This window comes from Anser anser, assembly GCF_964211835.1.
Source record: "Anser anser genome assembly, chromosome: 28".
NCBI lineage: Eukaryota > Metazoa > Chordata > Aves > Anseriformes > Anatidae > Anser > Anser anser.
In genome coordinates, this window is record NC_139749.1 from 3359191 (window position 1) to 3380716 (window position 21526).

At 61.9% G+C, this 21526-nt stretch overlaps 2 protein-coding genes across 4 annotated transcripts; both read left to right on the forward strand.

Moving 5' to 3' along the window:
* Positions 1 to 405: 405 nt before the first annotated feature.
* HJV (hemojuvelin BMP co-receptor) lies at positions 406 to 9548 on the forward strand. Of its 3 annotated transcripts, none has more exons than XM_083813204.1 (4): positions 406 to 1333; positions 5479 to 5642; positions 6453 to 6955; positions 7379 to 9548. In XM_083813204.1, the coding sequence occupies exons 2-4, from the start codon at positions 5549 to 5551 to the stop codon at positions 8000 to 8002; spliced, it is 1221 nt and encodes a 406-aa protein (XP_083669330.1). In that variant the 5' UTR covers positions 406 to 1333; positions 5479 to 5548; the 3' UTR covers positions 8003 to 9548. The 3 variants fall into 3 exon arrangements, with proteins under 3 accessions (XP_083669330.1, XP_083669329.1, XP_083669328.1); XM_083813203.1 differs by lacking the exon at positions 406 to 1333 and adding an exon at positions 3402 to 3698; XM_083813202.1 differs by lacking the exon at positions 406 to 1333 and having other exon boundaries at positions 5504 to 6955.
* A 6957-nt stretch (positions 9549 to 16505) lies between these two features.
* TXNIP (thioredoxin interacting protein) lies at positions 16506 to 21068 on the forward strand. Its single transcript, XM_083813205.1, has 8 exons — positions 16506 to 16986; positions 17855 to 17927; positions 18038 to 18185; positions 18547 to 18649; positions 18817 to 19073; positions 19182 to 19338; positions 19456 to 19604; positions 19789 to 21068. Exons 1-8 carry the CDS (start codon positions 16737 to 16739, stop codon positions 19822 to 19824), a joined length of 1173 nt encoding a protein of 390 aa, XP_083669331.1. The 5' UTR covers positions 16506 to 16736; the 3' UTR covers positions 19825 to 21068.
* Positions 21069 to 21526: the final 458 nt, after the last annotated feature.

Consider the following 21526-nt stretch of genomic DNA (forward strand, 5'->3'; position numbering starts at 1 on the left):
AACTGAGGCACGGAGCAGACCCCCCCCCCCAACCCCCACCCCCCCCCGTGTCCCCGCTGCCACTCGCGACGTGCTGCTGCCACCTGGTGGCACCGTGTCCCCCCTGTCCCCGGGGTCCCCCCCCTCCGCCAGCCCCCGGCCGCATCCTGCGTGGGCTCTGCGCACCGGGTGGGGGGGGGGGGGGGGGGGACAAAACTGGGGGACCCCCGCCCCCAGCAGCACCCACGCAGCGGGACCCGGACCCAAATCCCCCACGGAGCCGTGCGGATGCCGGGGAGATGCGGGAAGGGATGGGGAAACTGAGGCACGGGGGGGGGCAACGCGACGGTTTCCCCCGGCATCGCCGCCTGCCCGCACCGCTGGCCCAAATTGAGCAGGGGGTAAAAAGGGGGGGGGGGGGGGGCTCCGGCCCCATCTGCTCCCAGCTTTTTTTAGCGCTCCCCTGCCCCGCAGCTGCTGAGCAGGTGCTGCGGGCGGGTGATTTATCTGCACGTCGGCATCTCGGGAGCGGTGCCCGGGCACGGGAGCGGGATCTTTTCCTCCGGAGGGGGCCGAGGGATGCCAGCCCCGTGTGGGTGCGGGCAGGGGGCTCGGGGGGGCGCCTACGGTTGTAGGGCGCAGCTCCCCGGGCCTCCCCCCGGTCTCCTCGAGGTCTTCCCTCTCCAGCCGCAGCACCGAGATTTCTGCTCCTCCAAGCAAGTCGAGCAGGGGAGCGGGAAAGCTGGCGAAACCTGGAAGAAAACTTCAATTTAATTCAAGATCTGCATCTCCGTTGGGTTTTCCAGCTCCCTCCTCGCAGGGCTGGGAGAAGGGCCCTTCCCCGCAGGCCCTCTGCCCCATGCGGCTGCCCTGCGTTTGGGGTGCAGCCGAAACGGGAGCCCGCCTCGGGGTCCCTGCGGTGGGATTCACGCTACAGAGCCTGGGGAAACCCCCGGGACCCGCAGCTCCACCTGGTCCCACCGGGACCCCGCGCCCATCCCACGCGTGGCTCGCTCTGCCCGCAGATTTGAAGCGCGCGCGCGGCCGCGTGCCATTCGGAAACCTTCGGCTCTCCCTCCCTTTCCCTTCCCCTCCCCACTGGAATCCAGCTTTCGGGATCAAAAATACTGCTGGCTATTTTTAAAGCACCGACTTAGCCCCTCTCCTCCTGCGGTGACGGATCGGGCTGTCGTAAAGCTCAGCTGTTTTCCGCTCCCTCCGCACCGAGCCCGGGCAGTAACAGGCGCGATTCCCCCCCTCGCTGCCACCCAGGGGGGGACCCGGAGCGAAGCCAGGGCAGGATTCGTGCCCGAGGTGCTGGGGGCGTTGGGCAGCGCGACCCACCGCTGCCGGGGTGAGTGGAGCATGGGGAGCCTCTGTGCTGGGTGGGAGAGAGGGGAGGGGGCTCCGTGCCAGGCGCGGTGAAGGCTCTGGGTTTGAGCACCGCGCGCACGTCCTTTCCATCAGAGAGAAGCGAGAGCTCCTCTTCCGAGGAGCTGGCACCATCTTCCTGGCAAATCCCGGCTTCCCAGGCACCTGCCCCTCTTCCGACCGCGATCCCGAGGCGGGAGCAGGCACGGGGACGATGCTCACGGCTCCTCCCTGCCTCCGAGCCCCGGCATCTGGCTGGCCCCGTACCCGCGGGATGCTCGGGTGCAGGAGCCGTAGGCGCTCAGCAGCACAGCGAGTGATGCCGGCGGCTGGTCTGCCCCCGGCCACTCGCATCCGCAGCCCTGATGGAGGCAGACGGCTCCTTTGAGACCGGTGCCCTTTGAGGTGTGATTTGCTGAGCGTCCCCCTCCACGCTTGTCCCTCCAAGCAGGGGGTTTGCAGCTCAGAGCCGAGCAGGAGCTGGTCTCCCAGAGCAAATCCAACCTCAAAAGCCCCGGGGTTAGATCCTGACCCGGTGGGTGACGTCCCTGCCTGTGGCAGGGGGTTGGAACCGGGTGATCTTTAAGGTCCCTTCCAACCCAAACCATCCTGCGATACCAAATCCTTGCCAAACTCATTGTGCTGGTGCTGGGGCTGGACCAGGGGCTGGAGCTGAGCCGTGGTGGCACCAGCTCGATCTCCAGCCTTCCCCAGATGAGCATCCACGTGGGCGATGCTCAGAGAAACCCCCCCACTGCCTGCTTCGCGCCACGACCGGGGTCTCTCCCCACTCCCGGTGCTTGGGAAACCCGCATCCTTCGGGGCAGGAGGGTTGGGGTGAGGCCGGCTGCTCTGCGGGCAGCTCCACAGCCCCGCGGCGGCAGGATTTGGGGACCCAGCTGGTGGGATCGGGGTTTTGCGCCTCCTAAACCTCCAGCTGATTCCGCTGGTGGGAAGCGGGGAGCTGGCTTTCCGAAGAGGTTTGATCGCAGATGCTTTTGGCTCGGTACCGCGACGCTCTGCCAGCCTGGGAGAAATTCCCAGCCTCCTCGGCCCGACATATGCCTGCAGCCCCGGCTCAGAGAGCTGCCGCATCCTGACGTTGCCGAAACAACCGACGGCTTCATTTCAGGATCCAGCACCTCCCCAGCACCCCCAGCACCCAGGCCCGGGGTGCCCCATCACCCAGCCTCCACCCTCGGGGCTGCGGCAGCCGGGACGCCCCAGCCTGGTTCCTCCATCCGAAATCTTCCGCGGCCAAACGAGGCGGGTGGGTGGGATGCCGAGCGGCTCTCGCCCAGCCCAGATGGCCCCGGCTGCCGTTCCCGGAGGAATTCCCACCTGCCCGGCCCCTGCCCTGCGTGTAACCGATTCCCCGGCTCGGTGTCGGTGCCGGGGGCTCGCTGCGGGGAAGCCAGATGGGAGGATGCCGTGCGCCCAGCACGGACCTCGGGAGGCTGCGCTGGGATTCGGGTGTTATTTTTTAAACAACATTTTTTCCACTCTCCAGTTATCCCTCGTTACCAGGTAACAGACCCAGCACATAAATACCGGGCAGGGAATGGAGCTGCAAAGCCTCCGTGCATCCAGGGACAAAAAATAAACGGGCACCCAAAGCCTTCCTCCTCCGGTGGCTGCTGATGCACAACCAGCTGGGATTTGGCCCCAAGCTGGTATTTATTCCATGTTTTCCCTTCCTCTAACCACAGCCCATGAGGAAGATGGACTGGTGCACTTAAAACACGAGCCCGGCTGCGGATTTCAGCTTGTTCTGCAACGAGCAGCCCCCGTCCCTCCCCCCCTGCCCCTCTCCCCGGGTGAGGAGCGGTTCCACAGCTGCTGCCAGAGCTCAGTTCCCGCACGAGAGCTCGCATTGGGGCGAGCAGAAACCCTTTTCCTCCCCATCCCTAAAGGGGGAGGCCCCACGCAGCCAGGGCAGCCTCGTTCCCCCTTCTTCCTCAGGCCTCCTCCTCTTCCTCAGGCTCATCTGCCCCCCTGTGCCGTGCACCCTCTCCCTCCGCACCCTGCACTTGTTGTTCTTGGCCGGGTTTTCGCCCGGCTAAATTTAGGCAGCTCTATTTCGACACCCATCCCCTGCCCCGCGGGGGGAAGAGGCCGGAGCAAAGGTAGCGAGGAGGAGGAGGAGCGGGGTCTGCTCCCCGCAGTGCCCCGGGTTTTATCCGGCTGCGAGGCCAGGCAGGTGCCAAGGACAGAGGCTGGCACCTTGCGGGCTGCCTCCCTGCGGGGGCTGACACTTGGGGTCGAGCTGGGTGACAAGGACAAGGCGGCCCGGGTGGCCACCAGGGAAGGAGCCCCCAGGGCCAGGGGTCCGGAGGAAGCCGACGCAGGTGAGCGGGGCTGCATCGAAGCAAGGGCAGGGACGAGGGTGCCGGCGGCAGGATGGTGGTGCAGGCACCCAAGGGTGCCCCAGGGTGCCGTGAGCAGGGACCCCACGGGAGGACTGGGGTGTCCAAGCACCCTTTGCTGCCCCAGGAACTGTCCAGGAACCACCGAGACATCTCCTTGGGCTCCCGGAGGGTCTCCAGGCACTGCTGCCGCCTTTCTCCTTGGGATCAGGACATCCCGAGGAAGGTCCCGCTGCCTGCAGGCCCCATGGCAGGGCCTCTCCGTGCCCCAGGCAGAGCCACGCCGTCCCGTTACACATTAACCAGCTGGTGGTTATCAGCCGAGCGCCGCGCCAGGGACGCGGACACGTCCCCTCCGTGCCACCAACCCCAGGGGTTCGGGTCTCCAGCTCCAGGAGGGATGCGCGGCAGCTCCCCGCCTGCTCGAGCAGCTCCTGGGCCAAGCTCTGGGCACGGGCAGAGGCTCGGAGCACACCCAGAGCTTGTGCCTCCTGTGCCGGTGTGCTGAACGTGAGCCCAGCTCCGGGCCGTGGCACCGGGTCCGGTGTCCCCACGCCCCCGGCTGCAGGGGGCAGTTTCCCCCCCTCCAGCGCAGGCGGCCGAGAGCAGCTGGCAGCCGGAGCATCGCCAGCAGGTTTGAGGCAATGTTTTCACTCCAGACATCTGCCCCGTTAGCCATTAATCCAGCTGGCAGAGGGACACGGGGGGCTGCCAACACGCGGCTACGTCACCGCGCCAGCCAGTACGGCTAATGGTGTTTGTTTGATGGCTGCAGCCACAGCAAAGGGAGCTGGAAGGTGCTAGACAGTGCTGCAGGACCGCCTTTTATTTTATTTATTTATTTTTTGGGAGCGAGGTGAGACTTCGGGCTCTTTTCCCTCCCGCTTGCAGCTTTCACTCACCAGCAGGCGTGGGGTCGGCAGTACGCGCCCCTGGGGCTGCCCAGGGCCCCAGGCACACCGCTGCAAGCAGCAGCCTCTGGCACGGCACACAGCGAAAGAGGAAGGGGGAAAACACAGATTTCATGTGCAGTAGCTTCAAAAGGACGTTTGCAAGAGGCTGGCCAGCAGGTGATTAACAGCCAGCCGGTAACAAAGCCGCCGAGGGCTCAGGTCCCCAGCACCTCCGAAGAAGCCGCAGCCAGCTGCTGGACCCCAGCCATGCACGGCGAGTGGCGACGTGCTCCTCGCATCGCCCGTGGGCCAGCTCGAGCCTCCCAAACCCAGAGCCAGCACTGGGGGCTCAGAGGGGGAGCAGCCACGTGCTGGCCGCAGGGGGAAGGTTTTTGGGTGGAGCAGGAGGCGCTGGTGGCACCCAGCGGTGCTGGCTGCGGGCTTCACGGCGGCCACGCTAAGAATTCAGCTTTTCAGCTCCTAAGCCCTGGGTTGCTGCGCTCCAGAGCTTGGGTTTTAACTGCCCTCCACCTGCTAGGGCCAGCAGAAGGACAGAGCAGCCCACGCTGCACCCAGCGTGTAGGGCAGCGTGGGTCCTCTCCGCACCCATCAGCTGCTCGTGCCCGCGTTGGGAAGCGTCCCCGAGCCACTGGTGCTCCCCAAGCTGCAGTGGTTGAAAACAGCTAAAAGAAACCAAACCCTCCGGGATTTTGCCCCAAATTTCACCTTCCCCAGGAGGCAGCACTGCAGCCGGGCTCTGCAGGGCTGCGTTTTTGCAGCTGGTGGCTCCAAACCCGCAGCCCCGGGCACCTCCTGCTGCAGCTCCCGTCCGCTGGCACCTCTCCGATCCCACCTCTCTCTGCTTGCAGGGGAGCTGCCGGATGCAGCAGAGCGCAGCCAGCGGGTGAGCGACCCCCCCCAGGCTCTGCATGGATTGGAATGGGGAAAGCTGCCTGCAGTAAGAGCCCCGGGCAGCTGGAGAGCCCCGGCTTCTTCCTTCGAGCACTCTTCCTCCTCCTCTTCTGCAGGCATGGTAAGGAGCCGCCCGGGCAGAGCGGTGCCAAAGCCCCGTCCGTGGCAGGGACGCCAGCAGGAGCTGCAGCCCCCAAGGGTGTGGGGGGCAGCACCACGGCAGAGCCCCCAGGAGAGGACTGGAGCGAGCCCAAGTGCCCCTCATTGGGGTCCCAGGCACTGAGTGCCCTCATCCCACCGCAGCTGTAGGGTGGGCAGCAGGGGGATGCCCCTGGGAGCCCTCCAGGGGTCTGCTCTCCTCTAGAGCCCCTCTGCTTAATGAGCTAATTGGTGCCCGCTGGGACGAGTTCGTTAGCCCTCCCGGAGCAGTGGCAGCATGGTGGAAAGAAGCCCGGGCGGCAGGACGTCCTTGGTGCAGTCCGGCCCATCACAACAGAGTGATTGCCCAGCCTGGCCAAGGCTGAAATGGGAAGAGGGGGTTTCCCAGCTCAGAAATTCCCATTTGTCCCCTGGCAAGCCCTGGGGCGAAGAATCTCCCTCTGAGCCACGTCCCAGGGTCACGGTCGCAATGGCTGCGCTGGCTCGCGGCCGCGCTCGTGCCCCAGGTACAATCCCACGTCCCAGCTGCCCCAGCACAGCCCCTCGGCCCCGTGCTTCCCCATGCTGCCTCTGCGCTGGGTCCCAGCCCATTTCTGCAGCTGGCGACCCTGGGTTCGTTCCCTCTGGTCATTTAAACCGGCCGCTGAGCTCCTTACTGCAGGCGCTCCCAGGGTGTCCCCATCGTGGGACCGGCGGCGGGAGGCGGTGGGGCTGCCCCTTCCCCACCCCTGCAGCTCTACTGGGACGCCCTGGGCCGTCCCTTCTCTCCCAGTTTCTTCCCAGTGCAAGATCCTGCGCTGCAACTCCGAGTACGTGGCCGCCACCCTCAACCTGCGCGGCTCCGGCAGGACGGCGGCGTACTGCAACGCCCTCCGCTCCTACTCCCACTGCACCCGCAAGACGGCTCGCACGTGCCGGGGCGACCTGGCCTTCCACTCCGCCGTGCACGGCATCGAGGACCTGATGATCCAGAACAACTGCTCCAAGGAGGGCCCCACGTCCCCGCCCCGGCCCCGGCCCCCGGCTCCCAACCACCAGGGCTTCGAGTCTCTGGATATCTGCAACTACGAGAAGAGTTTCCTCTACAAGCACGGCCAGCCCCCCAGCTACCAGCACTGCGCGGCTTTCGGGGACCCCCACATCCGTTCGTTCCACGACGACTTCCACACTTGCCGGGTGGAGGGCTCCTGGCCCCTCTTGGACAATGACTACTTGTTCGTGCAAGCCACCAGCGCCCCGGTGGCCAAGGGGTCCAACGCTACGGTCACGAGCAAGGTAACGCCGGCACCTAGGGCTTGGCAGCAAACCTGCTCCGGGGTGCAGCGGTGTGGGGTGCTCCCTGCGGGGACGTGCCTCAATAAAAGGGCTGGGGAGGGCAGCGGTAGCTAAACCCATGTGGGATCAGGCATTAACGTCTGCAGAACGAGAGAGATGAAGGTCCTTCGGGGAGCAGGGAGAGCTCCCATTGCAGCCCGGGGATGGGTTACTGGGTGGTGCGTGGGGTACCGCTGTGCGCTCTGTCCGGGTTTGCAGATGGTTAAATGGTATTAAGGAAGGAAATCGCTTTCTGAAAAGACTGAGGTAGTGTGGGAGAGCTGGTGGGGGGCAGAGGGGCAGAAGGGTGGGATCTGCTTTGCCCTCCCGTAGACGAGACGTGGGGCGGGCCCGACCAACCCGCCTCCGCTCTGCTCTCCGCAGCTCACCATCATATTCAAGAACATGAAGGAGTGCATCGACCAGAAGGTCTACCAGGCCGAGATAGGCAACCTGCCCGCCGCCTTCGAGGACGGCTCGGTGAACGGCGGCGAGAGGCCGGGCGGCAGCAGCTTGGCCATCCGGGAGCTCAGCCCCGGGCGGCACGTGGAGATCCGAGCCGAGTACATCGGCACCACCATCGCCGTCCGGCAGGCCGGCCGCCAGCTCTCCTTCTCCATCCGGGCGGCCGAGGAGGTGGCGCGCTCCTTCACGGAGGAGCAGGACCTGCAGCTCTGCGTGGGGGGCTGCCCCCGCAGCCAGCGCATCTCCCGCAGCGAGTGCTGCCGCGGCCGTGCGGCGGCCGAGGCGGCCCGGGCGCTCTGCAAGGAGATGCTGCCGGTGGAGGACGTCTACTTCCAGTCGTGCGTCTTCGACGTGGTGACCTCGGGGGACGCCAACTTCACCATGGCGGCTCACGGAGCCCTGGAGGATGCCAGGGTCTTCCTGCCCGACGCGGAGAAGCTGCACATCTTCCAGGCTGGGGCAGGCTGCCCGCACGCCTCTCCTTCCTTCCTCCTCCTCCTCCTCCTCGCCGCTAGTTTTTGGGCTCTTCAGTCGCACTTTTAACTCCCGCTGGCCGCCCGCCGCTGGCATGGCGTACAGCGCAGGGGTAAGATGAGAGCACTGCTGACTCAAGGCCCATGCCTTGCAGATCAAGAGAGATGCCTCGTCTCGGATCAAGTAGCTCCGCAGCGGGAAGGAATCGGAGCCCCAGACCTTTGGAGAGGGGAGCGCTGGAGACAGAAGTCGCTGAGACTCCAGTTTGTCTCCGCTGCTCCTGCACGCATGGCACCGACTGAGCCTCGCTCCTCTCCCAGCTGGCCAATCCCCGTTTTTTTATGTTGGATCCTGGTGCGTGTTTTCCTAAAGGTGAGGATATCGCGGCTGTACCAAAGAAAGAGAAACAGACAGGGCGCAGGCGTGCTTGGACAGCCTCTGCCCCTCAAAGCCTTTGGGTGCTCCTGCCAAGCACAGACCCTGGCAAGACACCGGTCCTTTCTGAGCTACTACAGCAGGCGTTGGCTCAGGGGCCGTACAGGTTCAGCAATAACAGGCTCAAAGCCCAGATCCCAGCTTTTAGCAGTCAAAAAATGTCGTCAGGTGGATTTGGGGCCCCTTGACACTGCAGCTGCCGAAGTCACGTGGAGCAAGGCAATCAGACGGTCATCGGAGTGATGTGACCAAGCTTTGAGGGTTGTTTTTTTCCACGAGAGCTGGATTCGACCCTGCCACACGGAACCCTCCTTTCTCCGGGCTGGTGCCACTGATTTCCAGCCCGCTGCAGTTGCAGAGCATCAGGTCTCCGCCATTTCAAGCTCCTGTTGCTATTTTTCTCTGTTGTCTTGGCACCTGTCTAAGACTCAGTATAGCAAGTTCTGGACTTTGGACCAGCGTTGAGTTTCAGTGAGAAAAAAATACCACTCGGCATTCCTCTCCTTTGGGCCCAGCTCTCTCTGTTACCGTCACAGCCCAGCTCACATCTAACCAAGACTGTCGGTTTGATTTGTAAAAGAGGATTAATAACGAAGACACTGAGCTGGCAAAAAGCCCTACAGCTGTACTGACGGGCAGGGGAACTATTAGCAGGTGTACATAAATACAGAGGTGAGGTCAAATTAGATGTTTAATATATTTAAGAGGTTTTAAGTAAAGCAGAGTTCTATAAGTTAAGAAATATTTTCCATATGCTTTTTTTTTTTTTTAATGAAGAGGACCCATTAAAACCTTGCCATCCCTGTCCCACGGAGCCACGAGTGCCTTGCAAAGCCCCGGCCTCGCAGACGCGAGCTGGCAGCCGTGGGCAGGATTTGGGCAGGCAGCTGGGGAAGGAGAACAGCAAATCACCAGGTGAGGAGGATGTGGAAACCAAGGTTTTGCAAGTCACGTTTCGATGCCCCCCCCAGTTTCTTTGGTCCATTTTTTTTTTCACCTCTGTCTCTTCCACCAGACGGTGAATGCAGAGATGTTTCTGGGCTATATCAGCATATTTCCTCCTCCAACATAGTCTCGAAGCCCACGGTGACTAGCGTGAGAGTTTCTCTGTTTCTCGTGTGCTGTTCTCGCTAATCCCTGAGCGTTTTGACATTAAAGGTGTCTATTTTTGAAGTCCTCATTTCCTGTCATCTGTCTCATTTCTTTGGTCGGCAGCAGCAGGTGAAGATAATAATATCTCGCCTTCCACCCACTGCTCCTTTTACTCTGGAGCACTTTGTAGTTTATATATACCCGCGCTGAGGCAGGAGAGCAGCCAGTCTGCCTCGCCGCCCCGCTCCACCACGTCACGGGTCCCCGTGGTGGTGACAATATTCCCCCAAAGGGATAAAACCCTCAGCAGCCCCGACCAGCCCGCAGCATGAATAGTCCCGGAGCTCCGTGCAGGAGCAGGGCTGACTTTACGCAGCAACACGAGGGAGCCATGGGGTGAAACGGGGGCTCCTCGGCAGCACGCAGCAACGCTACGCCGCTGCCACGAACAGCATCGTGGTCACGCAGCGGGGGGCAGATTTTACAATGCAGAATAAAATTATCCTTAGGTTTGGGCTGGTGACACCAAGCATGTATGGGGAGAGGCTGGCGTTCCTGATGGAGAGCTGAGGATCTCGCTGCCTGATGGCCCCTCGCTCCCCACGCCTCGTGGTACCTCCACGGCTGTGTATCGGGGACAGGAGAGCCCCCAGGACACCCCAGCAATGCGAAGGGATGACCCCACATGTGTCCTGGGTGTATGGGCATGGCAGGGAAGCGGCGCAGCACAGCCCACCAAGTGCTAGCTGTGTCCCGACCCGGAGCCTGGCAGGAGGGTTGGTGTTGGGGCTCGCGCCTCCCAGCCCGCTCACTGACTTCCCAGCTGGAAAAGAAGCCATGAGCTGGGCTCCAAAGGCGTTGTTCCCATTGAAAAGAAAACCAGAGTTCCCTGGGTCCGCTGCATTGAAGGCATCTCCACGTCAGTCCCCGGACAAACCCCAGAGCTCGTGAAAAGAGAGGGCTTTGGGCAGAGCTCGCTGGAAAAGGCGAGCCGGGCCGCCCTGAGCGGCTCCCCGGGGTCCCCAGCTCCGGTGCTGGTTGGGGCCGGCAGCGGGCAGGCACGGCACGTCACGGCCACGGCCACCACCTCCTGCACACGGTGCCGGTGCCTAAATCCGAGCCTGGCGGGGGGCCAGGCGTGCACGGCGCTGAATGGGCTGGAGCCCGCTCCCAGGATTGTTCCGTACCCTGCATCCTAAGCGTAACAATTTGGGGGGAAGCAAGACCTCTCAAAGACGTGCTGAAGGCTGTAAGGAGGAGAGCGCCCTTTCCACCCCTGCCAGATTGCAGTCTGAAATAAAGAACTGGAACGTAGGCGTGGATCCAAGGCCCATTGATGTCGACAGGAGTATTTCCATTGACGTCAGCAGACTTTGGATCGAGCCCTCGGTTTCCTAGCGTATGTCACCTGCTAAAAAAGACCCCGGCAATACTGGCCAGCGTTTTCATAAGCGAGCCCGGTTTTGGCCATTCTGCATGCAGATGCCCAACCTGAGTGGTTGCAGCAAGGGAATTCCCAGTCTAAATCCAACCCGGGGTTTGCCTGACCTTGTACACATTTGTCAACAGCACCGGGTCTCGGGGGAATGTCACTTAAATCCCGTCTGGCTCCGAGTTCTAGCAGATAGAGAAATGCCAAGGCATTTTCTTGGGGCATGAGGTGTAGTAGCCAAAGATGAATCTTCATTAGCAGCTTTCCCCTTGCAGTAAATGAGCCGGTCAGCAGAGGCAGCCGGCTTGGCCAGCTCCTGGTGCTGCAGCGAGGGTACAAAGCTGTGTAAGTCGGAGCTGCCGAGCCACCAGCCTGCAAACCAGAGCTCTCCAGACCAGATGTAGGTCTTCAAAACGGTAACACCGGTCTAAAAGCTGCCCAACCACGCAGCTTTGAGGGGTGCATTTCACGCCACGCCGGGGCACGTTTTGTTAGCGAGATGCTAAGGCTGGGACACACACGTCCTCCCCAGAGCCTGGGGTCAGAGTTGGCTTCAGGTTCGTGACGGCCAAAGCCTCACCGGCGTCAGCAGCAGGAAACGTGCGTGGGAACGGCGGCTGACACGGGCACGTTTCAGTGAGGGCTTGGCTGGGCGCTCTCCAAGCATTTGGCAAGACAAAAAGTCTCTAATCTAATAAAAAAGAAGTAAGCCGCCAGCGGCATTTGGGCAGCAGATGCACAGAACCCCGATCTCCGGGGGGTCCAACCCAGCGTTTTGCTCACGAAGTGGAAATTTCACCGTTTTCACAGTTTTTCGCAGCCCTTCCTTCGTGCGAGCAGGTAAGGCACGAAGCGCGCCCACGAACGCTCATCCCCAGACGTGCGCCTAGGACTGAGCAGGGCGGACAGAGCGATGTGCTCAGCCCGGCACCTCCGTAAAGCCAAAAACCAGCCCGTAAGGATGGATGGAGGAAGTCAGTCCCTGCCGCGGTCCAACAGCCCGTGCCGTTCCTGGAAAGGCCTCTAGATGTCCGCAAAATCCCAGGGATGAGGAGCAGGGGACGGAGCCTGCAGGGAGATCCGCGGCCCCTGGGTGTCAGCCCTCACCCCAAGCACCACCAAACGCTCCCCGAAAGGTGCTAAGTCTTTCTGCTAAAGATTTATTTTCTGCTAAATAAGGTCCTAAATCTTTCAGATTTAGGGAGCTTTGCGTTCAGGGCGAGCGTCTCCAGCAGCCGTCCCCTTGACCCCAGGCACAAACACAAGCGGTGGCAGCCTGCGAACAGCCTTGGCTGCGGAAAAATTAGAAATATTCCTTATTTCTTTGCTGTTTCCATCGTGCACGACCTCCGTTGGGCCCTTGCAAGGGATACCCGGACAGAGCAGGGAGGGGGGCTCGGGAAAACTTTTGCTTTCCAACACTTTTTCCTCTCTTAACAACAACAGATTTAAAGTCCGGCTGCCACCGGAGGCACAGAGGGCCCGGTGGGTTGGTTTGGAAAGCAGAGGGCTGGCTTTGGTCTTGCAGAAGAGCAGGACTTGGGTGGCGGAGCGGAGCCCAGCACGAGCAGGGAGGCAGCTGATGCAAGCGAGTCCTCCTGCCCAGGGCAGATGAGAGACACGGGACTTCCCAAGCTCCAGAAGTCAAATTCCTCCTTGTTTGTGGATGACCGAGCCCGGGCTGTCACAGGCTGTTGACTCGCATCTCCGACTTTCCCCCCCGCTCTGTTGCAAAAACACAATCTGGCCAGAAAAGAGGTGAAGAAATCCCGTCGCAGCGAAGAACCATCTGTTAGGGAGAGCTTTCACATCGTGTTCCTGGCAGGAGCTGGGAAACTGGGCCCCGGGGGAAAAATCCTCACGCTCAAGCCCTGCGAGGACTCTTCCCTGTTCAGCAGGGATTGGGAAGGGGAGAAGGGGCTCCAGGTCCGTGCCGTGCGTGCACAAAGCCTTTCCAAAGGCAGCCTGCACAGCACTGCAAATTGCAGGCAGTGGAAAGACAAGCCCATGCCGTGGTTGGCAGCAGCAAAAAGCTGATTTCGGCACTGGGGATCTGCGGGACGTGCCCCGAGAGCTTTCCAGCCCGTTTCACCACGGGACAACTCAACCCCGTCCACCTGCAGAGAGCCGGCGGTGTTGTGGCCCCTGCCCCACGTCAGGCACCGCAACCAAAACTGTTGGTTTTGTTCAGAAACACAGACGGAAACGCTCCCCTTGCTTCTCTGCCTCAGCCTTCCTGCTTCTGAAGCCAGCCGAGCCGAGCAGCCCCATCGCCGCCGAATCGCTGCGGCGCTCTGGAGGTGGCCGCGGCCGAACGCCAGCAGATACGAGCAGGGCAGCGGTGTCCTGCCAGCAGCCCCACGAGTCCTCCAGCCCCTCGTTCTCCGGCTGTGGCCGCCACACGGCCCCGATATGATCGGGGTGGGATTTTCTAGGCGCTGCTCTCCGCACACAAACATCGCTGCCAAAGGAAATGCCTCTTCCGCCCCGGCTCCTGTTCCCGTCCGCAGAACAGGCACACTCTGTCCCTTCGCTCGGGCCCGTTGTGAATCCCTTCGCGTCCCTCTCTTCCCCCTCCCTGCCCCGAACGTGCTGGAAGTCACCATATATGGGGAAAAAGGCAGAAAACGGCAGCGAGGAGCACCGGGGAGCTCTGCGCCAGGCTCCAGCCCCGGCCGCCGGCGGTCCGCGCGCTGCGGGGCGTTGGGGCGGATGGGGCAGAGGACGATGCACCAAGAGGAGCCTGGCTTCTCCTGGCAACCCTGGGTCGTGGCTCCCGACAAACCAGGAAATAAAGGTTTTATTCCTCAGGGCTTGGCAGGAGAACGGTTTCCAGCACGGCCTGGTGTGGCCATTGCGGAGCCCGGCACCGAAAGCAGAAGGGCGAGCTGCTGAGTCGCGCTGCCCGGTTTCTGCCTCGCTTAATTCCTTCTCCGTGACCCACGCAGCGGCCCCTGCTTTCCGTGACTCATCTTAGGGCCTTGGTTTCCAGCCCAGCCCTGCTGCTTTTGACCTGCCTTAAACCCAGCACACTGGGTTCCTCATGCGGCTCTCCTCGCCCCCGGCCGGGCGCAGCAGGAGGGGGGGCACGGCTCTGGTCACCCTCCTCACCCACCCGCGCTGCCACAGCCTCACCCAGAGCTTTTCTCCTTCCCTGCGGCAGCGATCGAGGCCGGGGAGGATCCTCCAAGCCTCACATTGCCAGCGGGAAGTGAGCTGAGAGGGGGTGAAAGCCTTAAAATAATCGTTGGGGGGAGTGAGGAAGCACCCAAGAGCCGGCCCCTGCCCAGAAATCAAACCGTCTTCTCCTCTGATGTCCTTGCTCTGAGGGGACGTGACATTTCGAGGCTTTCGTTTACAAGCTGAAGCTCGATTTCCAAACCCCCTGCTTAGCTCAGAGCGCTGCTCGCGTGGGAAACCTCGTGAACCCAGTCTCATCCTGAGGAAATCGCAGCTTCCCCTCCTTCCGCGGGAGGACCGGGGAGGCATTTCCAGCCGGATAGAGGTCAGGGGAGCAAAGGGCAGGAGCTGACTGACAGCTAAAAGCAAATTTGGAGAGGATTCAGGAGTTGGAACGTGCCTTGGACGGTATCTTTGGCAAGCTCTTCGGCTTGGGACTTCATTGTCCTTTGACATCGCTGGAATGCGTTTTGCTGTCCGGCAGCGAGCCGCGATGGGCGGCCGCAGCCAGGCTGGATATGTCTTTCTTGGAAGACGGGCTGCGAAGGAAACCAGAGAGGGAAAGCACGAAAAAGGGAACGCTGGGCCCAGAACCAAGCTGGGGGCTTTGGGATCGCGTATCCCACGGCTGGCGAGGCTGGCGAGAGAGCTCTGCTCGTCGGGCCAAATCAGAGCAAATCCCCAATTCTCATTAACCCGGCACCTTTATCCCCAGCGTGCTGCGGGAGACAATGGGGAGAGCTCGCCAGCCCCAGAGGCAGCAGGAAAAGGTGCAGTTCCCTCATTACGCCCCTAATTGCGAAATGATCTTCTCGCAGCAGGGAAATCAGTCCCGCAGCTTGGCAGGCGATCAGTTTATGCCCCACAGTTTATCCGGCCGGTCTATCAGTTTATGCTCGCAGGTGTGAATTAATGCTGAGGGAAGCAGAAGACGGGAGGGCGAAAAGCAGGGGGTGTGTGCCAGAAAGCCACGGACAAACAAGGCCCACGTGAGCGGGCGAAGGACAAAAGAGACAACTCCTGAGAAAAAAAAAAAAGAAGAAAAAAAAAACCAATCCCTTTCCTCGTTGCGGGTGGGGAGGCCTGGGCGACTCCGAAAATATTGTTCTGCCGTTTCCTCCACTCCCTGCGCTGCCCTTCCTGAGCCGCAGGAGTATAATAGGGCTCAAAATGAGTGGTGAAAAAAGCCCCCCCTCCAGAAAAAAAAAAAAAGAAAAAGAAAAAGTTGGGGGGGGGGGGGAACGTGTGCTTGTAAAAAATAATCGAGGAAGGAAAATGTGATGGGGTCGTGAGCGGGGGCCACGGCAGCGCCCCAAATCCCCGCGGGGGAACGGGGCCGAGGAGCTGGGGGGGGCGCAGGGGTAGGAGGTGGGGGGGCAGCCCGTGGTGGGGGCAGCCTTGTTGATAAGAAAAGAGCCCCCCCCGTGGTTCTGTGCCCCCCCCCCCCGTGGTTCTGTGACGAGCCTCGGTGACGCCGAGGCCCGGTGATCTCAGCCGCGTGCCGCCGGTGCTGTCACCCCGGGGTGACGGCTGGAAAGGTCCCGAAGTGTGGGGGGCGAGGGGGGCGTCATGCCTTGCTTTTAGCGGGGTGACGGCGCACAAAAGGGATGTTTGGGGGGGGTGCCCAAATCTGGCAGGCAGGGAGGGGGCACAGGACCCTTTGGAGGGGCACAGGACCCTACTGGGGGGGCACGGGACCCTACTGGAGGGGCACGGGACCCTACTGGGGGGGCACGGGACCCTACTGGGGGGGCACGGGACCCTACTGGAGGGGCACGGGACCCTGTTGGAGGCTGCAGATGGCGGTGGATGAGGGGAGCCCCCTCACGGTCCCCAGAAAGGACGGAGGGAGGCTGAGAGATGCCCCCCAGACCCCAATTCCGTCCTTTTTTTACCACAAAGTAGACGTTTTTAGGTGCGGGGGGGGACATCACTGGGGGGCTGAGTGAACTCAGGAGGTGACTGAAGGGGGACTTGGGGGGGGGGGGGGCTGTGGAAGCCCCCAGCGGGCGGGGGTCGCACCAAGCCCCCCCCCCCCCCTCAGGGCCCAGCCCCAGGCCGGGGGCTCGCCCCCGGCCCTCACAGCTGGGAACAGAACATCCCGTTCCCCGCTCCCCATTGGCCTCCACCGCCGCCCGTCCTCACTTCCCATTGGCCCGCCGCGCTGTCACTCCGCCTCCCTCCCCGCCCCCGCCCCCGCCTTCCCCAGCCGAGCACACGCTCGCCTCTCCTTCACACGCTGTCCACGCTCCGCAGGCGGCGCGCTGATTGGCCAGCCGGCTTGTAAACAAGGCGGCGGCGGCCAATGGGCGCGCTGATCACGCGAGCAGCACGGCCTGGCCACGCGCCTTCGGCGTGGAGCGCCTGGCATCAACAGGCGCGGGAGGGGGGAGCGCGGGCGGGCGGAGGCTATAAAAGGGGGCGGGCGGCGGCGCCGCGGCCAGAGCGCTGAGGGCAGCAGGAGGCGGAGGAGCTACGCAGCGGCTCTGCGGCGGGCAGAAAGGGGTTAAACCTCCTACTTTTTTTTTCTTTTTTGACTGAAACCAGCCTTTTTTGGGGTGGTTTATAGCCTTTTTTCCTCCTTGCGAGGAAGAAAAAGGTACCTCTGCCCCGCGTCGCCGCTCGCTGCTTCCTCAGGAGAATCCGCACGCACTCACCTCAGCCATGGTGATGTTCAAGAAAGTTAAGACCTTCCTCGTGGCCTTCAGCGAGCCCGAGAAGGTTTATTGTAGCGGGGAGAAAGTGGCCGGCCGCGTGCTGGTGGAGGTGGCCGAGGTGACTCGCGTCAGCGCCGTCAAGGTGCTGGCCTGCGGGGTGGCCAAAGTCAACTGGGCCAAGGGCCCGCAGCAGTGCAAGCAGGAGATGGAGTACCTGCGCTTCGAGGACGTCCTGACCCTGGAGGAACAGCCCACAGGTGAGGGCTTGGGGCTGGGAGAAGGGGGTGTGGAGGTGGGTCTGTCCTTGGGGTGTCCTGGCTGTGCCCCCTTGGGTGTGGGGTGTCTTGGTGGGGAGTTTTGGGGGAGTTTTGGGGTGGGAGGGCTCAGCGCTGAAAGTGGAACCGGGTGGTGGCTGGAACTCGGGAGAAATGAGGAAATGGATAGAGACCTCACAGCTGGGCAAAGGGAAAGGTGAGGGTTTCTGTGCCCTGTGAGGAGCCCGGAACAAAAGCAGCCGTGCTGCGACCAAGGGACCTGGGTGTTGAAGTGGCTGGGAGCAGGCAGAATGAGATCGGTTTGGGCTGGGTGTTGCAGGGCAGCAGGAGCTGAGCCTGGTGCCTGCAACAGGTAGGCAGGGAGGGGCCCGCACAGATGGTGCCAGAGGCGAGGAGTTTCCAGGGCACGGAGAACTTCCCTGCCTGCCTTCAGCCTCCTTGTTGGGCTGGCTGCAGGGTAGGCGGAGAGGGAGTTGGCAGAGTCCCGGGAGATACCTGGGGTGATGTGAAATCTCAGAGATAAACAGCGAGGAAGTTGGTGTTGGATACTCCTGCGAAGTCCAGGGGGGAGGCAGTGGGGAGGGGTAACGCAGGCTGGACTGAGGCAAGATTGTGTTTGTGGCCTCAGCTGCGGATGTTGAAAGAGGAAGTGAAAGTGCTGCTCGCTTCATGAGGACATGAAGTTCTGTGGTTGTTTGGGGACAGGTGTGGGAGGCTCTTAGCAAACAGCTAATGCTGCTCTAGCTCATGCAGCCTCTGACTTGATCGCTGCCTGGGTAAGCACAAAGGGGATAATGCTTAAGAACAGTGCCCTGGAGCTTCATCTAACGCTCCCCTCTTCTTTTCCCAGATGGGGATGGTTCTGTAATCCTGAGACCTGGGAACAAATACGAGTACAAATTCGGATTCGAGCTTCCGCAGGGGTAAGTATCACACAAATACGGTCTCTGAGGAAAAAAAAATAAATCGCGGTCTTATGGAAAACTCTGTTGCTGCCTCAGATGTGCCTAACAACAGGTGTTTGTCTTCTCAGGCCTCTTGGTACAACCTTCAAGGGAAAGTATGGCTGTGTGGATTACTGGGTGAAGGCCTTCCTCGAGCGCCCGTCCTTTCCCACACAGGAGATAAAGAAGCGCTTCGAGGTTATGGACCCCGTTGATGTGAACACTCCAGAGCTGCTGGTGAGTGCTGCTGTGCCTTGCCACCCTCCAGGAGGTTTGGGTGCCGGAGGGTGTTGAGAGAGGCGCTTAGGTGGGGTCACTCCGACCTCTGTAATTAAGACGCCCTTAATGGGCTTCGTTGCTGAGCGTGGATTAAGGGCTTAGTTCCTAAGAAGTCTTAGTCACTTCTAGAAACCTACACCAAGGCAGGTGAAGTGAGTCACTTGGGCCTTCATTTCCCTGTAAGACACTCGAGCCTTCCAGGGAACTTGAACCTGAGATCCCAAAGAGGGGGGAGAAGGCGAAGCTTGGAGTGGGCAGGAGGAATGGCCTGGGGGCAGCAGGCAGGTTTCATCCGGCTAACCCTCTACTTTCTCCACAGTCCCCAGTGGCTGCCAAGAAGGAGAAGAAGGTGTCCTGCATGTTCATTCCTGATGGCCGCGTGTCAGTCAGCGCCCAGATCGACAGGAAGGGCTTCTGTGAAGGTAGGAGCCTGTCTTGCTCGAGGAGCGAAGGGGGGAGGCAAGGGGCAGTGGGACGAGTTTTGGGGGAGCCTCGGGGGGCGTTGAACCAGCGCATGGCAGCTCAAACGGGCAGACCCCAAGAGGAAAGGTTGGACCTTCCTAAATGCAAGCTGTCCTTTCCTCCCCAGGTGACGAGATCTGCATCAACGCCGACTTCGAGAACACTTGCTCCCGCATCGTGGTGCCCAAAGCAGCCATCATCGCCAAGCACACCTACCTGGCCAACGGGCAGACCAAGGTGTTCACTCAGAAACTCTCCTGCGTCCGGGGCAACCACATCATCTCGGGCATGTCAGAGTCCTGGCGGGGCAAAACGATCCGCGTCAAGAAGCTGAAGCCGTCCATCCTGGGCTGCAACATCCTGCGCGTGGAGTATTTCCTGCAGGTGAGTGGCTCGGGCTGCTGACCCCGCGTCCTCAGTCGGCGGCGGGTGTAAACTTGGGGTGCTGCTGGCTCCCGACGTCGCTTAACTCCGGTCCTTCCACCCTTGCAGATCTACGTCAGTGTCCCGGGCTCCAAGAAGATCATTTTGGAGCTGCCCCTTGTCATCGGCAGCCGGTCGGGCATCGGGAGCCGCAGCTCCAGCATGGCCAGCCAGACCAGCTCCGAAATGAGCTGGGTGGACCTCAACCTGCCGGATGCTCCAGAAGGTGAGCGGGGCATGGCGACGGCGGGGGGGGCTCCTGGGGGGCGCCCCACACCTGCCACCGACGCGGTTTTTGGGGTGCTGTGGGGCAATGCTCACCCTTTCCCTCCCTGTCTCGCAGCACCCCCCTGCTACCTGGACATCGTGCCTGAAGACCACCGCCTGGAGAGCCCGACCACCCCTCTCCTCGACGATCCCGACAGCTTCGACAGCCCCATCTTCATGTACGCCCCCGAGTTCAAGTTCATGCCGCCGCCCACCTACACCGAGGTGAGCAGCGGGGCCCCGAGGGCTGGCTGCTGGGCTTTTGGGGAGCAGGGGGGGATTTGGGATTCGGGGAGCAGAGGGATTTAGGGTGGGGGGGACAGGTGTGGTTCTGGATGGTAGCTCTGGGCAGATCCGGTGGGGAATGGCGTCCGGAAGCATCTCACCGGCCTCTTGGCTTCTTCCCCAGGTGGATCCCTGCATCGCCAACAACAACGTGCAGTGAGTGCCGAGCGGAAGTCACGCTCCCACTCTTTTTTTTTTGGACTCTGAACCTGCTGTGGGACCTGGCAGCAGCCCGGACTGGCGTCTTCCTGGGAGCCCTGCTGCAGGAGTGGCCGCACGAAGGGCGCCCGTCACGACAGCTCCCAGGGAGGCTCTCGGGCGAGCGCGGAAGGGGTGAAGTGTCTGAGTCTGTGTGTTCCCTCGCGTGCTGGCTGCCTTGGCGCGTACGAGGAACCCTCCTGTGGCTCAGGGGTTGTTGGGGACCTTGCTCACAGCCAAAGTCTTCCGAAAAAAAAAACAAAAAATACCAAGGTGCTCACGTGGAAGCGGGCAGAAGATGGGGGTGTGGAGCGCGGAAGGTGTAAGTGCCTCAGACACCTCGGTCCCAAACCCTTCGGGGAGGGGAGGAGAGGCAGATGCCAGCCCGAGAGGACTTGCAGCGATGTTGCTCTGTGGGAAACCGCCATCGCGACGCCGTCCTGGGATGGATGCGACCCGCGTGACAGACGATTGTAGCCAAACCCGGCCCTCTGCCCGGAGGGCTGTTGCTCTCCCTTAGGCTAATTAATTAACGCCTCTGATGTCCGAGCTCCCCGCACGGGGCGAGGGGCAAGGCTGCAGAAAGCGACGCCCCCCGTTACGACGGGGAGCTAACGCGGTGCCCCGAGGGCTGCTCTGCATGCTGGTCTGGGCTAGTTCGCTTCCTAGAATCCGATGGGGGCAGCTCGGCCCCGCGACCGGGCCGGTTTGCGTTGAGCGGCGCCGTGCCCGTAGCGTTGATCTTCGGCGTCTCCTCTCTGAACTACTAACCCCGCGCAGCCGACGCGGGGCGGGAGAAATCACTATGCTCTGTTCTACTCGCTTCACGCCCGCAACCGTGGCGGCGGCGGCCTCCCCCAACACCGTCCCGGGCTGGCACCGCCCGAGTCCCTGACATTTCGACCAAAACTTCGTCTCCTGATGCCAAAATGCCCCCGACTCGGGCGAGGCCGGGCTGCGGCGCGGAAAGGGTGAAATCAAATCTGGCCAGTGAATTTCTTGCCGCCGCGATGGGGATGGCCCCAGGAGGGCCGAGTTCTCGCGGGCTGCTGGGGCGTGGAGCGGATGACTCCTTTGTACAGTTTGTTTTTGTATTGTTTTTTTTGGGGGGGGTGGGGGATAAGAGTTGAAAAAGTCTATATTTTGTACTGCTGAGGCTCTACAAACCCCTATGGGGTGAAGTTTTTAATAAAGATCTCTCAAAGCGACGTCCTTGTGGGGTCTCTGACTTGGGGCGTGGGAGGGTGGCGGAGGGGGAGTTGGGGGAGCGGGGCAGAGGTCCTGAAGCCACCTGAGGGACTTGAGGTGTCGCCCCTATGCCCCCATCCCTGCCCCACACACCTCTGCGAGGCACAACGGGCTCGGTGCTACCGCAGCGCCTGCGTTGGGCACCCATGGGTGCACCCTGTGGAACGCAACCACTGCCTGAGAGCGTGCGCAGCCCTGCTCCAGGTGCTTTTTGGGGCCGGGTCAGCCAACGGCTGCCCTCTCTCAGTGCCCTGCTCTGTGGGGAGAGGAAACCCGCTGCTCAGTTCAGATTCGCTTCGTTTTGCCCCGATTTCCACACCTGACACCCGGTCCTGTACCTGCGGCGGGAGCGGGTGCGCTGCGAAGGCCCCAGCCCTGCGGGTCGCGGCCGTGCGGGACTGGGGACCCCGCAAAAA